At 39.2% G+C, this 16,600-nt stretch overlaps 1 protein-coding gene across 4 annotated transcripts in view; it reads right to left on the bottom strand.

The window, feature by feature from the left end:
* SPAG17 (sperm associated antigen 17) overlaps positions 1–16,600 on the bottom strand; it is a 219,701-nt gene that overhangs the window by 185,045 nt on the left and 18,056 nt on the right. For all 4 annotated transcript variants that reach the window (XM_072769595.1, XM_072769594.1, XM_072769598.1 and 1 more), the window contains 2 exons: positions 1,652–1,792; positions 941–1,024 (listed from right to left, as the gene is read on the bottom strand). In XM_072769595.1, the coding sequence (XP_072625696.1) occupies positions 941–1,024; positions 1,652–1,792 (225 nt within the window). The remainder of the gene's footprint in view (positions 1–940; positions 1,025–1,651; positions 1,793–16,600) is intronic.

Below are 16,600 nucleotides of genomic sequence, written 5' to 3'. Positions count from 1 at the left end.
GCCATAAAACAGTGCCTGACAAATTTTAAGTGATATTCTAATTAATCACTGGATTTTTATAGCTTCGCATGAGCTGTAAGTTAGATATTAACAAGGCAGCATGAGAGGCAATCCCCTTGAACTGAGCATGAGTTCTAAGTTTTTGCATAAGCCCAATGGTCAGTCAGGGTGGACTTTTGTGTTAAGCATCTAAGAGAAACAGAATGGGCCATTAACCCAAAAATTATCATTATTTTCATATTAGTTAAAGTAGGATGAAAAATGTGTCCAAATCTCACGGACTGATGTAAAATTCTAACAGCTGTGTCTCTGTCTTGTACAGGAAACACTTTCTGGGGCATTTTTACATTATTACTTTGGTGAAACTAACACTTTGTAATACACTAATCATACAGCTCCCTTTAATACCATCACACATTCAATGATTACCATGAAAAAGTATGAACCGACTCTTCTGTATAAAAAAAAAATTCTGATTTATAGCCTTTAATTGGATACAGTGATGGTGTAGACAGTCTAGGACAATTTTATTCCCAGAGAGGATTTTTTTTTTTAAGAAGGGAGGCAGTTTTCTTAAATGCCTACCATTAGGCAGCTCCAATGAAGATCAAGAATTTGCTTTCAAAGAATGAATTAAAACAAATTTTTAGGGTCACCTGGGTGGCTTCAGTTAAGCATCTGCCTTCATCTCAGGTCATGATCCCAGGGTCCTGGGATCGAGCCTCATGCAGGGTTCCCTGCTCAGTGGGGAGTTGCTTCTCTCTTTCCCTCTGCCACTCCCCTGCTTATGTTCTCTTTCTCTCTCGCTCTTTCTCTCAAATAAATAAAATCTTTAAAAAATAAAATAATAAACATTTTTAAATGTGACTATAAAATTATTACTTCAATTCTCATTTTCTAAGAATTATAAAAAATCTCTTCAATAAAGATGTTCACCTACCTCATAAAATAAGGGAGCACTACTGCTTGGAGGTTTCTTTGCCTTTCTAGATGTAGTTCCATAAAGTCCATCTGATTCATTGATCTGTAAGAAAATTAAACTCATCTATAATGAAAAAGAAAGACATACTTAAAGAATACTTAGAAATATATAACTTTCAAGTACCCAGGTGGCTTGAAAGGTTGGGAAATCTAGCAAGGAAGGGGTAGTCACTAACTAGGCAAAATATTTATAGTCACTTTGGTAAGCCGGTAGTAATTGTACAAGTATGTGCCACCTGACAGGACTTTTTTAATGTAATCATTCCTCTCTGACCTCTGACAGCTAGGTTTCTCTGTAGATTTAATTTTTCTTGGTAGTTATGTACTTCTTCAGAGCAGTGAATAGTTTAGTCTTTTATTATTATTGAATCTTTTATTAAATAAATAATTCTTCAGAGAGCCTAGCATGGGACCTGGTATGGCCACAGAAATTCTGTTAAACGAACGAGTGCTGAAAGGGCCAAAAATGGGCCAAAGTAATTCTTCCAGATTAAGCAATTCAAGTTGGCTCTAGCTAAGGTTTTTTTTTTTTTTTTTTTTAATAATCCATGCCAGTTTACCAAACAGCCCAATGATATGATAGTTGTATTTATTTTATCATTAGTTTTTTTTTCTATTATTTTAAGTGCAGAAGTCTTCACAGGGCCTAGAGGTGGGAAGCAAGGAGTACCTGCTGGAGAATGTCTTGCCAGGACACGATGCTGAAGAATTTCCGTTGAGGCACCTGGACAGCAATGGTGAGGGCTTGAATGAGAAGATCGTCCTCAATCCGGTTTCCAACTACAAAAGCGATGGAGCCCTTCCAATCATTCTGTTAGAACAAAAACAAAAACAAAACCTGAAAGAGTTAAATTCTTACTCTCTCTTTCTCTCTCTCTCTCTCATAAGATTTTATTTATTTATTCATGAGACACAGAGAGAGAGAGAGAGAGAGAGAGAGGCAGAGGGAGAAGCAGGCTCCTGGTGTGGGACTCAATCCCAGGATCCCAGGATCACACCCTGAGCCTAAGGCAGACGCTCAACCACTGAGCAACCCAGGAAAGAGTTCATTCTAAATACTCCTGGATAGGTAATTTTGTGTCAAAGACTTCAACCAAAAAACAAGATAATTTTCCCTTTAAACTTTACCTTACGGTACCAGAGTTGACCACACAATCCATTATGTGTAAATTCCTGATCCTAGTAGCCACAAGGCGGCAATGTTGTGCCAAATTTCATTCAACTTGACAAAAACCCATTTTCTTGAGAAACGAGACCTTTCATTTTCAGGAAGACGATTTTTTAAAAATGACATGCTTTCATTAGAATGCTGTCCAAGAATAATTTGGTACTGGAAGAAATAGCATTCACATGTTACAAACATATATCGAGATATAATCTTGAAAGCAGAAGTCTAAGTTTTTTTTCCTTGATATATTCTAAGGTTAGATCTAAATAGTGCTGGAGGCCTAGGAGGAGCTTGATCAATACGCCTTGAATGTTGGGTAATATTGAATGAGTTGCCAAATGGGCCTTTATATGGGGTAAAATGTAATCCCTAAAGTTTTTGTGAAGCACAGAACTACAACACATCTTTTCCTCCTCATGTAACATAAGAATCTCACTGCTAATTCACGAATGAGTCCTTTCCACTCCCAGGACATAGGCTAAAAAATTACACTTGGACATGAAATTGTGCATCAAATAATTTAAAGAAATGTTACTAAAGACAATATTCTTATTCAGTAATCCCTTTGTCAATTACAATGACAGTTTCTCTTAGGAAGAAGCAGTTCCCTGGAGATTAAGAATGGACTTGTGTGGTTCAGAGAGTCAAACTCCTGCACACCAGGTCTAGTGCTTTCACACTAACAGTCTTGTGGGGAAATGGGACAAGTAACATGATAAAGACGTTTAGAAAGAGAAATAAATAATAAAGGAGGTTACCCTAGCCATTTCCCCGTTTATAGAATAAAGGAGTTGAACAGGGCAATATCCAACATCGCTCTAGCTCTGCTCTAGAGATTTGATCAAATAGAGCAAAACTGCCTGCTGGTGGATTCCTAAGCAATGTCTAAGATTATATGAAAAGATTTTACACAAATTTAATGCAATGCATAATTTTCTGTGGTTCTTCTGGTTCTGTCCAGACCATCACCACAGTCAGGGTGATGACAGAACTAGGGTATAGGTGGGAGAAAAAAATCTTTGTGCAAATTCCTCCTTCCCATCAAATAATCAGTATCCTTAAATGTCTTTCACTTCTCTGCATGGAAACTTACTGCCTAACAAAATCTGCCCAATTTTCAATTCAAAACAAAAACCTCACATAAAAGCATCACAATGTATATTTTACCTAGAGTGTGTGTGTGTGTGTGTGTGTGTGCACGTAGGTGTGGCATTTCCTTCTGTTATATTGAGTTTAAGACCTTTTTGGTTTGTTTGCTAATTCATCTTAGGAAGACTGAGCATCTGCTTTTTAAATATTCTGATTTTGAAAAGTAGATATGACATTTGTAATGTATTCTTTTGGAAAAAAATTTCACTATCACAGAACGACCTTTCCCACATTGGACGCCTTTCTTTTTTCTTTTTTTCTTTTTTGATTGAAAGCTAATGGTGACAAGGAAGGGCTGCCTCTCCACTCATTTGGGGACAATCAGAAAGAGGACATTATAGTCCACAAGCTACCCATTAGTATCTGGTGTCAAAGGCAGGTGTTGACTATTTCAGATTCAGAAAAAAATAAGGGAGGAGGAGGAAGGAACTAATAATTATTGCAATCTGCCATGTGCCAGGCATATGTTATCTCACTGAATCCTTGAGTAATCCCTTCAAATAGGTCTACTAATACTTTATAGATGGAAAAGCAGAGGCCCAGTGAAGTCAAACAACTTGTTCAAGGTCATCTTGGCAGAAACTCATGGAGACCACATATGTGGCTTACAATTTTGTGATCATTTTAGAACAGTTTTGAGAACAAGTCTTTGGGGTCAGAATGCCTTTCCGTAATCCTGAAATTGTACCTAGTGGCTACTTCATTCATAGTAAACATAACAGATAAAGATTTGTATCACATGTGAAAGTGTATAAAACCTTTAAAAATGGATTATGTGGTAAATCCTTAAGACACCTTAAGGTTGCTTTTTTTTTTTTTTTTATCAATCATAGTTTTACAAAGGCTCAACGAGGTTAAGGAAATTTCCTAAGCTTGTCTCTCTCCAAGCTGAGCGTTCTGGTTACTATGCTCTGGATGCACCTTAACACAAGATCCATTCCTCTGATTCATGGTACTACGCTAAAAATTCTGGGTCCGGTTTCTCCATTGGAAGAGATCTGGAAAGTCCAGCTGAGACTCCGTTTCCCATCTGTGCTCATTAGCCCCCCAAAATTCTACTCCTGGAATAAGATCTACTTGGCAAATGGGACCCATAAAGGACTCTGTCTGAGTCATAGGTTAGTGTCTAATCACCTTACCAGAAGCCAGGTAAGCATGAAATGGACTGATCAGACAGTAATAATGCAAATCAAGAATGTCTGCAGAGAAGGATGCTCTCACTAGCGTGCTGCACTAGGGGGCAGCGAGATGTCAGGAAATGCGCAATACTCAACTTCTGAAGAGTAAGTCCTTACCCTGGGGCCTAATTAGGAAGAATCATGAAATGGACAAAGCAAAGCAAATATCATTTCTGAATCTTTCTCTTACTGCTTCAGGATAACTGCAGATTCCAAATTTTCACTAACTGGCAGCAGTTTTAGAAATAGGAAATTGTTTTGGAAAAAAAATGGAACATGAATCAGATTTGGCAAAAAGAAAAAAAAAAAGACTATTAAAAACATCCCTTGACCATGCATCCCACCCCAACACATGCAATTAAACATGGTCCTTATATTTGGGTTGATAAGGCGGCCAGAGAAACTGAGTATAGAGATAACAAATGTTGGCTGTAGGTGAGAAATGAACATACAGTGTGTAGAATTTGAGTCATCACACTTGTGAGTCCTGAGGTACTGCTACCTGTGGGTGAGTTTGTTTAACTCAGTTCAAGAAGTTTGGCGAACTCTTAGTATAAAGAAAGCATTAATCATTTTAGAAAAAACTACACTGGATGTATCTGATGGTGAAGGATACAGGTTTTAGTCTAGGGGCACCTCAATTGCCTTAGGAAATGAGGTCGGCTCTCTGCTGGCTGGAGGCCTATACTGGACACAGTTATTGCTGAGTCTCGCTTTCTAGCGGTTATAGATAAAGTCATTCAAAGGATGGAATGAGGTCATGTACGGACACAATCCATTACCTTTTATTTACTTTACCAGCCTCACCTAATTGAAGCTTGGCAGGAGGGCGTCTTAACCCAAACACAGACATACTAGTCTTCCAAAGCAAGAAAGTATTCATGTAAATGCAGAAACCCTGGCTGTCTCCATACGCCTACTGTCCCAGAGACACAGGGTAAGTTTGTTTATAACTACTTTTCTTTCATCTATTGCAAACACTCCAGATTTTACTTAGGCATTTCCATATTCTAAGATAATTACAAAAACCCTTTCAAAGACAAGTGAAAAGTAGCTTTTGGACAATAGGAATGTGATTGTTTCCTTCTATTAGCACAAGTAATCAGCTGGTAGGGGAGGAATGGCCATGGCAGGACACATACACTGTCTTCCACTGCCTTTGCTGGCATGTGTCAGGGGGCCCGCTGTCCTCAAAGACCTAAAATGAGATACTCGCGGTCTGCTCCCTAGAGCGGATTGGGTCCTGATGTTCTTGATGAACCCACAGTGTCACAACTTTTATTTGGAGAAGATGTAGACAAGCTCCAAGTAAAATCAATGCAACATTAAAAAATTCAAATTCTGTGCAGGATTATTTAACACTGTCCAGATATGCAAACCTATACTTTATGTCTATACTCTGCTGAAAGGATGACCTTGTCAAGTAGATTGACTGCCAAAAAGAGAGGGATTTGTGACTGTCTTTCTCATACCAGGTTTTCCCTTCAACAGGAGTCTTGGATCTCCATCAGCCAAAGAGTGTTAGTGTGGGCTGCTGGCCAGCAGAAGAAATATTTTTATTACATAGAACTGGCTGCTATAATGGTATTTATTAAAAAGGGGTTATAGCTATAAAATAAACTGGGAATATAGATTAAAAATGGGTGCATTTTGTTATCTAATAAACAGGAACAACACAACCACCTTAGGATATGCATCATCTAACTCCTCTGACTGCCTTTACTAAACAAATTCTTATGATAGATTCTACTCTAATTACAGATTCCTTATAATTTATTATAAATACTATAGCTTGACACATTGTCATCATACTATTAGAATTGCTCCTTATTTAGGAATTGGTTCCTATGGCTGTCACATTTTTCTCAACTAGATTATAAGTTCTTCAGGTCAGAAATTAATTTTTATCACTTTTGTACCTTATGGTGCCCAGCAATGAAATGGGAAATAAAGCATGGCTCTTTCTGTAAATATCTGTTGATTAATATTTTATTTTATTTTTAAGATATTTTATTTACATATTTGAGAGAGAGAGAGCAGGAGAGGGAGAGGGAGAAGCAGACTCCCCACTGAGCAGGGAGCCCGAGGTGTGGCTCAATCCCAGGACCCTGGAAGCATGCATGACCTGGGGGGAAGGCAGATGCTTAACCAACTGAGCCAACCAGGCACCCCTGTTGATCAATATTTTACAGCAACAGAGAATATGCTTGGACACTGAGCATTTTGACCCTGAGAATCATACAGAGCCTAGGAGGTAGTGTCTCAGGAAACTGAGCATCATATACAGTCCACAGCCCTGAAGTCTTTGGGGAGGAAAAGGGGCTGTCTTGAGTTCAACAGGGTTTCTGCTTAGTGACAAGGGTTAAAGGAGTTAGACTCTGTAGCCACTTCTCTGCTAAGGCAGGTTTCCTGGGAGTGGCTCAGGTGAGCTACCAGGTGCAAGAAGGAAGCAGCTCTTCCAGAGAAGAGGGAAAAAGCCCAAGACTCACATACGAATATGCACTGACTATAAACTATTTCTCCTCTGCTTTCTTTCCTCCTCTCTTCTGTCACCCCACAAGAGGGACTTCAATGGCCTGCTCCCTCTTCCCCTCTGTCTACAGGCTGCAAGTTCTGCGGTTCCTTACTTCCTTTCTCATTCAAGGTGTCTTTGAAATTCTTCTGAGTCTGTATGGTGAGAGAATTTTAGGGGTGGGAGGGGGGGAGGAAAGACGGGAGCTACATATGGTACTGGTCATCCAGATCCAGAATCTGCCCAACCTACAGAATCTGAACCTGACGCTTGCCTCCTGCTGAGCATCACTTCCCCCCAATCCATCCAGGGTGTCTAAGACAGACTTTGAAATGATTTTGATTGAAAAGGTGAAGAAGACTGTCTCTGGGAAAATACCGAGGGTGGAGCAGATTCTCTCCCCCTATCACATTTCCCGCCCCATACACCTGTCCTGCCATGTATGCTGTGTGAAGTGATATTGTTTGCCGATGCTGTTTGGGGGTGTGACCCAGCCTTAAACACTGTCCTTCAAAGTGGACTCTATGAAAAGTAGGTGACGAGGTAAGTACAGAGTGGCCACTGTGAGAGGAGCAGGGTTCACTTACTCCAAGGCTCCCCTTTCCTCCTGGCCATCTCGGGACATGTGGGTCACTGGGACCACCACTCTGGGGGGGGGGTTCACCCTTCACCCACAGGTAACAAGTCTCCATCATACTTGGGTCACCCCCTGGAGAAGATCATTGTGGCATATGATTAAGAGCCTGGGCTCTATGTGTCCTTGGGCAAGTCACTTAACTTCTCTGTGCCTCTGGTATAAATGAGGATAATGTAGGTACCTGCCTGTGGGATTGTTGTGAAGATAGAATGAGAGAATCTCTAGAAAGCCCTTCTGAACACAGTACATAGGAAGGCTCATAGCCATCATCATGGATATTATTTTGAGGGGGCGGGGTAGCAGGGTCTGCTCTTGGTGGTTGTTAGAACAAAAATGTTTATGCCATACATGCTGCTCCAAGTATGGCGAACATATGAGAGAATCAAGAAAAAAAATCAAGCAGAATATCAACAGTTTTATCACGAAGTCTTAATTTGAATGAAAGCCATGACAATGAAAGGCAATTTGTAGAATGACTTTCTCTTTGATAATGATAAACTTACTGATATATTTCTAAAATATTTAGGTCCTTGGAAGAGAGGGCAAAAGTTATGAACATACTTACTATGTTTAGAATTCTAAAGATGTATAGTTTTCAGAGCTATGGGGGAAAAATGTGAGAGTGTGGCAGACGGGAGCTTCAAGTCATTTTATGCTTGGTAGAGGCCAGTCAGAGACACCGATCCATCTCCAGCGGTGAAAGAGACCTGGGTTGGAGTCAGGGGAAAAGTATGGATCTGACTACGGAGACCGTGGACTCTGCTGTAGCCATACCGAGGGCTGGGGGGGGGGGGGTGGTGGGGGACAGCTACCTGCACTAATTCTCATTAGCAATAGAGACCTGCTCACTGGCTTAAAAAAAATCAGAACAAGGATCACATACTTGGTATTTGAATTGCAGATATTAATCCACAGTTAATTTTATGGATGCAGACCTAAAACACAGATATCAGGCAGGGCTAGTTCTTAAAAATAAAAGCAAAGCGATTAAAGTTTATTTTTGGTATAGAGAGCATTTGTGCAGCTCTCTCTCTAGAAAAGGCAGGCTCCTTGGCCTGTTGCTATATTCTGGCTCCCCTGGGCCCCTTATTGGGCTTTCTAGAATTCACCATCCTCTTCTCCTGGATAGAATATGATTTATCCACATCATCTCCTATTCAGCTCAGGTCCTTAATACTTGATTTGTTAACTAGATAAACAAACATACCCCACAGCATTAGTGACTGGGACTGTCTTAACGTACTTTTTCTCTCCATGCTATCTGCATTTTCAAAAAAGAATCCAAGTGATTCCTGAACTAAGTCAAAGGGATGCCCTGCTGATGGAGGTATATTAGCAGTGGTCTGGGCCAGTGGAAAATGCTCCCCTAGAATCATACCACCTAGACAACTTCCTACTTTGCCCATGGGCCTGGCATATAGTAGCATTCAATAAATGTTTCTTGAACTTAGCGGCCAAAACCACACACTAAAGAAAATTTTTACACGTTTAGTATGGGAATGACAACTAAGTATGTGGCATTTTATCAGGTACACTCAGAACTTTGGAAGGAATTATGCCTCTGAATCATTGAACATTGAATTAAAGAAAGAGCATATTCCTTTGATAGATAGACAACACTATAATGTCTTCTAATCACAGATGAGAACTGAGCGGTCTAGAACCATCTTTACTGTGCATACACATGCTATCTGGCTGGTTTTCCTCGTCTTCATAAATATATGTGATCACTAATTAAAATTATTGAAGTTCTGGTGCAGAAGACACAGAGCTCTGATGTAGTATTAAAATCTGCCTCTGTGATCTCTCAGGCAAATGACCTTGGGCCTACCTTTGTGACTCTGTTGCTCATTTGTAAAAATGGACCTAATAGTACAAACTTCCAAAGTTTTTTTTTTTTTTTTTTGCAGGGCTCTAATAAACAAATACACCTAGGATAATTTTTGCAAATTTTAAAGTACTGTGCAAAGGTAAAATATTAATATATGTAAGGGAAATATTCTTTCCCTTAGAAAGTTCCGCAAAAATGGGTTAAAAGAGGTGATCAATTTTTCAATTTTAAATTTGGATATGTCCTGCAGATCTTCTTTGGATGGTTTAGCCTCTAAGCTTGGCTGTTTGATTGTTTTTCTTTCGTTTTTCAGAGTCCTTGGCCCATCCCACCAATCTAGCACATGAGCCTAATTCGGTTTTGCTCCATACATCAGAGAGTTTTAAGACAGCTATTAAAACACCACATGGAAAAGCTTTGCAGGGAATTCTACTCCACAGAGAAACCACAGAAACCACTACACACCTTAACTATCTCCCCACCCCCAACAGTTGGCTAAAATTACGGCTCCATTATGTTAGTACAATCCAACCAGTTTTATTGCTTGGAGCAAAATCTGGTCCAAAATGAACTTCAGAACATAAAAAGTAAGGCAAACCTCAAAAGGAAACAAGCTTCTTTGGGTTTTCAAACAAATATTACATATCAGAGGCATTCTTCTAACAGAGGAGACCAAGCAAAGCAAAGAGGAGTCCTGCTAATTGCTCCACAAATGTAAAATTGGAATCAGGGACTCACCCCAGAGAAAGGAGATCTCTTTTCATCATCAGATATTAAAGGCTACAACCTTTCATCAACTCCATCCTCAGACATGAGACCCTCTTGTCCCTCCCTCCAGTCTTTTCAGTGTTTAGTTACTATCTCCCACATTAAAAATTAAGAAATATTTTCAAGACACAATATTAACTCATTATTACTCTATCGTAGCCTTTTTTGTTTGTTTTTTTTTTCCTCCCACCTTCACTTCTCTATTTTAAGTGTCTTTTATCCACTGAACATAGTGGTATATTCCATAACTTTGTACAGCTTTGGCACTGGGACTACTCAGAGGAAACAAATAGCCAATACTCTTCCTAATGAGTCATCCATGTCCCAAAGCTGCTGCTGCTTGGTTAATTATGTGTCCTGGACAGCTCATTTCCTTGCAGTTATTTCAAGTGTCCTCATTTATCATTTGTTTACTACACAGCCACTGATGGATTTTGTTTTGTTTTTTGGCATGTGTGCTTTTTGTTGTTGTTGTGGTTGTTCTTTGCGTTTTTTTTGTTTTGTTTTGTTTTGTTCTGTTTTTTGTTTGTTGGTTTGGCTTTTTTGTTTGTTTGCTTTTCACCACCGATGGAGTTTAATTTCTATAGAGTACAGAATCTCCACAGACATTTCTGACTACCACAAGGATACAAGACTGTCTTGATTATAAACACTCTACCTTATTTACCCCCCAGTTCAATGAAATATCCAAGAAATGCCAATATTTCAGCAACCAAATTATGATGTGGGAAAGAAGGGGCATCCAAGGATGGTTCTGGGGCAACAGCAGATCTTCAAGATACCCAAAGTCAATCATACATATAGGGGATGATGTATCAATCTGAAAATTCCAGAAAGTGTCTCAGAAAAGCTATGAGGGTGCACTTTTTTTTTTTGAGGGTGCACTTTGAGCAAAAATATGCTCAGGAATCTGTGCTCTGCCTCAGCTCAACAAGAAACGAGCAGCAATCCCACTCAACAAGCATTTATTAAATTAGTGTGATTAAATGTCACTGATGTAAGAAACTGCCGTGGTTACACAAAAATGACTAAGATAGGAGTTTGAAAAGAAGGCAAACAATGTTTATGTTTCAAAAAAAGTCTTTTAAAACACCTTTTCGTTGGTCAAGCTATTTAATGACACTGGTGGCTCTGACTGGCCCATCAAGGAAGTTAGGATTTGCAGCTTTTCAGAGCTGGCATTGTGCAGCAATCCTGAGTTTTCCAGCCCCTCAGTAATCAGGAGTTATTCAACGAAGGCAAGAGGTGGTGGAGAGCTGCCATGGTAAGAAAGCTGGGGTAAGACCATCAAACTGACAAAGGGGAAAAAGGACTCATCAATATCAATCAGTCCTGGTGGGAGGTGGGAGGGCAGATTAGAGCATGGGTGGCTGTCTGAGGCAGTTCTTGAGAGTCTTTTCTTAGAATGTTCATGATTTTCTTCAGATCTCCACACCACCACCACTGTTTTAGGGAAGAGTTTCCTAGGAGATGGAGGAGAGTCAGGAGGGAAGGCATCAAGGAAGTCAAGGGAGGAGCAGTGTACTATCGTCAAAGGCAATTATGTTACCAGCTACCTTAGCAAGAGCAATTCTATTTGAGTGAAACTGGTTCCTGCTCATTCCTTCATTCCTGCAACACTATACACCCTCATAATTCACATATCTCCTTTACCATATGAACCTCGTGTAAGGACCATGTGACTAAATATTCCAAGTTAATGATTATGATAAATTTCAAGTCCTCGATCTGGATATGGTTATTAATTTTCTCCAATTACACAGGTACATGGAGTCTATTTATTGGTTACATCAGGGCAGTAATTCATTGTAATTATTCCTCTCCTATTGATTCCCTAATATAGTCCTTACAATAGCTCTTTCAATGGTGTAATAAAAAGAGCACTGGCTTTAGTATCAGAAAACCAAGGTTATTAGTCCTGATTCCAACCACATGGGCTTGGAAAAACACTCAGATACTCAGAACCTGGATTGTAGTAATATAATGCTTATAGCAGAGGGTCATTCATTCATTCAGCCAATATTTACTGAGGAGTTACTAAGTGCTAAACATTGAAATGGGCATTAGGAATAGAACGCATTGGCATGGGGCATAATAAGTATCCTTAAACCACATCAACCTGGGAAAGGTAATAGTAAAAGAGATTATACATAAAAGTATTTCAAAACTATAAAGTATTGTACAATGTATTCATTTTAATTATTATATTGTTCATCCTCATTTCTTCACTAATAATTAACATTTACTATGTGAGTACCTATGTTGTATATGCTACCCTAGAAATGGAGGATACAAAAATGAGTAAGAGCAATCAAAGAAATGAACTGAATCTGTATATCTCAACATGGTAGACTTCAAAACACAATGTGGAAAAAAAAAAAAACACAATGTGGAGTAAAAAAGACAAATTGCAGAATCGGTAAATAGAATATGGAAATTAAAAAAAGTCATCATACATAACATTCAGTAACCATACAGTAAATAACACTATATATTATTTGTGTATATAGATAAATGGACACATAGGTAGGCTGAGAAGATATATATCAAATTCATGATAGTATTTGTTTCTGGGAAGAGAAAGGAATGGAATAGAGGATGGCATAAGGGCAAAGTTTTCAGGGTTTTTTTTTTTCAGTGTTTACTTAAAAAAAAAGAAGTAGCAAACTAGCAATTGTCAATTTTTCATGATACAACTTTCCATGGTACAAATGTGCTTGTTATATTATCCTTTGAGCTTCTCTGCCTTTTAGAAAGTACTAGAAGGAAGTCTGCTTTCAAAAGACCCACAGTCCAGTAGGGGAGACAGATGTATGAAAATCACAATGTAAGGTGATATGCATTTTACCACACCACATCTTTCCCTGTGTCTTAGGAAAAGTTTCATGGGCAGATGCCACTTGAAGAAATAATGGAAAGAATTCTTTGACTTTGTCTCCTGCTTGTCTACTTTCTGTCTACACAGTGGCCTCACTTCCACTGCCTCAGAAAAGCAAGACTTTCTTGCTTTGGTTCCTCCCCTGTTCATATTTCATCTCAGTACATCCCTCACAAGTCTCAAGAACTTGCTCCTTTTGCTTGGGCTGAGGAAGATTCTTATCCCTTCTCTGCTGCTCTAGAGCCAATGACTCGCTTTCCTTTGACCTTGTCTATAATTTTGTTCTTTCAATTCTCCCATCTCTCCTTCTCCAGTTTTCCATCCCTTCCTCCCCTTTCCTCTCTATGGTATTTAACACACAGATTACTATCTTTACCTAATTCCAGTCTTCCTACTAACCATTTCCTACCTGATCTTCTTTTCTTCATTATTGAACTCTCCAGAACATGTGACTTATACTAGAGGCTCCCATATCCTGATAAGCCCCATATTCTTAAACCCTGTAGTCTTATTTCCAACTCCCTCCCTGACCACCATTACCATCACCACACACCTTATTGAAATTGATTCTTTGAAGGTCACTAATGATGTCCTCATCACCAAATATGGTTGTCTTGCCCTATTCTCCCTATGTCTCCATAGGTGGAAGAATTTACCCTTCTCTCTGATCTAATTTCCAGGACTCCACCCTGTCCTCATTCTGTCTTTACTCCTTGGGTGTTTCAACTTCGATCATCAGGCTCTTTCTTTTCTTTCTGGTTCATACATGAAGATCTTTTAGATATTCCACAGAATTCTGTCCTTAACCTTCTCCTGGCACATACTCTCTATTGAATATTTTAGCTGCTCCCATGGCATCCACTATTACTTCTCTATTTACAACCCCTGAATTTATATTGCCATCCATGGGCTGTGAGCCTATTTTTGACTGCCCGATGAACATTTCTACTTCAGTGTTCTACCATCATCTCAAAATCAGCATATCTAAAAGCTGAGATCTTCTCCTCTCTATATCCTGAAAACCAAAACAAATGAAACAAAATCTTCCCTATCACAAACAGTAAAAATCATCTAAGTTCATTGTGATAAATTTGTCTGTTTCCAAGACTTTCCATTTCTCCTAGTCATCATAATTTCAATTCCTCTCCAATTATCCTCTAGGATAGGCAACCATAGTTAATTTCTTTCCAGAGTTTCTTGAATTCACTCCTTCCTTTTTATTCTTATGGCTTTCTCCCAGTTCAATATATAAGTACCTTGAATCTGGACTATTGAAAACATCTTCTACAAGGTCTAGTCAACTTTCAGCTTCTTTCTCCAACCCATTAATTTTCCTAAGACATCAAATTCATAATTTCACTCTTCCTTCACAGGATGTACTTTAATTGTCTAATTCATGGACTCTAGTGGGATATGATACAGTCCAGATTCCATGGACTGGAACTCAAAGCCCCTCACATTCCCTTCCTCACATATTTTTAATACCATACCACCCATTATTTTTTTAAACTCTCACAGCTCTGGCAAATTGGTCTGTGTAAATCCTTGAGCTTCAACTTTCTCATGTAAATAGGAATAGTATTTTTAGGGTTGTTATGAGGATTAACCATGATAGCATGTGTAAAGAACCTAATACAGCCTCTGGTTGGTAGTTAACTGTATATCACAAATATGCCATTTGTTTTCTCAGTTCCCTGCTCACCTGATCCTTTTATACAGAATACCTTCCTTCCAGGGAATGCTTCATTTGTCCCAGCCCAACAGTGATCTCTATGTCCTCTGCCTGCCTATGAAAATTCACTGTCAGTACTATTCAGTATTATGCTAATGATATAGTTACATATGTTGTGGTCACTGTATAGTGTATGTCTTAAACATTAGTGTGCTCAGGCTCATGATTGGTAAGGCACAAAGTACTGGGTTCTACTAGGAATCTCTGCTCTGATTCAGTAAGTCTAGGGTGGCCTGAGAATCTGCATTTCTTATAAATTGCCTTCTATTGTTGTGGCTTCTGGTCCAGGGATCACATTTTTATTTATTTATTTTTATTTTTTGAGAGAGAGAGAGTGGGGGGGGGAGAGAGAATCTTAAGCAGGCTCCAAGCTCAGCACAGAGCCCAGTGCGGGACTTGATCTCATGACCGTGAGATCATGGCCTGAGCTAAAAGAGTAGGTCACTTAACCAACTGAGTGACCTGGGCACCCTGATGAGATCACACTTTTAGAATGACTGGTATCTGTATATTCTCAGACTGTAAGCTCCTGTGTAATAGGAATGCTGTATTATTCTTTTTTCCAGTCACCCACCCTCCTCTTTCTATTTTCTCCAGGTAGTACACAGGACGGTAGTTTAACATGGAAGAAACAAATATTTTCAACTGAATTTAATTCAAACTCCACATTCACTAGATGGTATAATCAGTCTTAAATCATGTCCAAAATGTAAAAATCTACTCAAAGAGAAGGACTTAGTGAATGTCAGGTAAACATTTATTTATAAAGAAAAGCCCATTAGATATAAATATAGACAGACAACCCTCAATTTTTCATGTTAGTGGAGAGGTATAAGAATTTAAAAAAAAAAGGAAAAATAGAGGCACCTGGGTGGCTCAGTCAGTTAAGCATCTGCCTTCATTCAGCTTGGGTCATGATTTCAGGGTCCTGGGATCCAGTCCTGAGTTGGGCTCCCTGCCCAGCAGGGAGTCTGCTTCTCCCTCTGCCCCTCCCCCTGCTCATGCTCTCCCTCTGTCAAATACATAAGTAAAATCTTTCAAAGACAGAAACAAAAACAGTTTTAAGAAAGAAATTTAAGGGCATGTAGGTTAGTCAGTTAAGCATCTGACTCTTGATTTTCAGCTCAGATCATGATCTCAGGGTTGTGAGGTCGAGCCCCAAGTTGGGCTCTGAGCTGGGCATGAAGCCTGCTTAAGATTCTCTCTCTCCTCTCCTTCTGCCAAACCCTCTCTTTGCCCTCTATCTCTCTTAAAGAAAAAAAAAAAGGAAATTACTTTTTCCTCTAAAATGCATTTTAAAAGTTATATTTTGGGATGGGCCAATGTTACAAGATTCATAATTCTGGAAATGCATAATGTTTTAAGTAATTCCCCCGTGAAGGGATGTTTCCGTGTCAAGGACCACACTCTCCCTTCTCTGAAACATGATGAATGGAAGAAGGAAAATTAGGAAGAAAATGTCAATAGCAAAATAGGACAGAAGAATGAAAATGGGGAAAACTTTCAGGAGATAATGAAAGGGTAAATCTGTTCCCAAACCTGAGGAAGATAAGGGCTGGCCACTTAATAATGGCCTACTCTCCCTATAGTCTACCCACATCTCAGCTACTTCTGGGCTGAAGACATATTATGTAAAGAAGTTCCTGCTCCATAGCTGACATTTTCAGTGTTTAGAACTGACTGTTAAGGAAAGTCTATAAAAGACATAAAAAAGATCTGGAAGGGCATCCACCTTGTCTAGCTTGACTTTGTTTTAGTCCCACTTT

The sequence above is a fragment of the Canis lupus genome, chromosome 12 (assembly GCF_048164855.1).
Source record: "Canis lupus baileyi chromosome 12, mCanLup2.hap1, whole genome shotgun sequence".
In the NCBI taxonomy this organism is placed as follows: Eukaryota; Metazoa; Chordata; class Mammalia; order Carnivora; family Canidae; genus Canis; species Canis lupus.
Note: the sequence above shows the minus strand (reverse complement) of the source record. Positions and strands in the feature narration are given on the sequence as shown.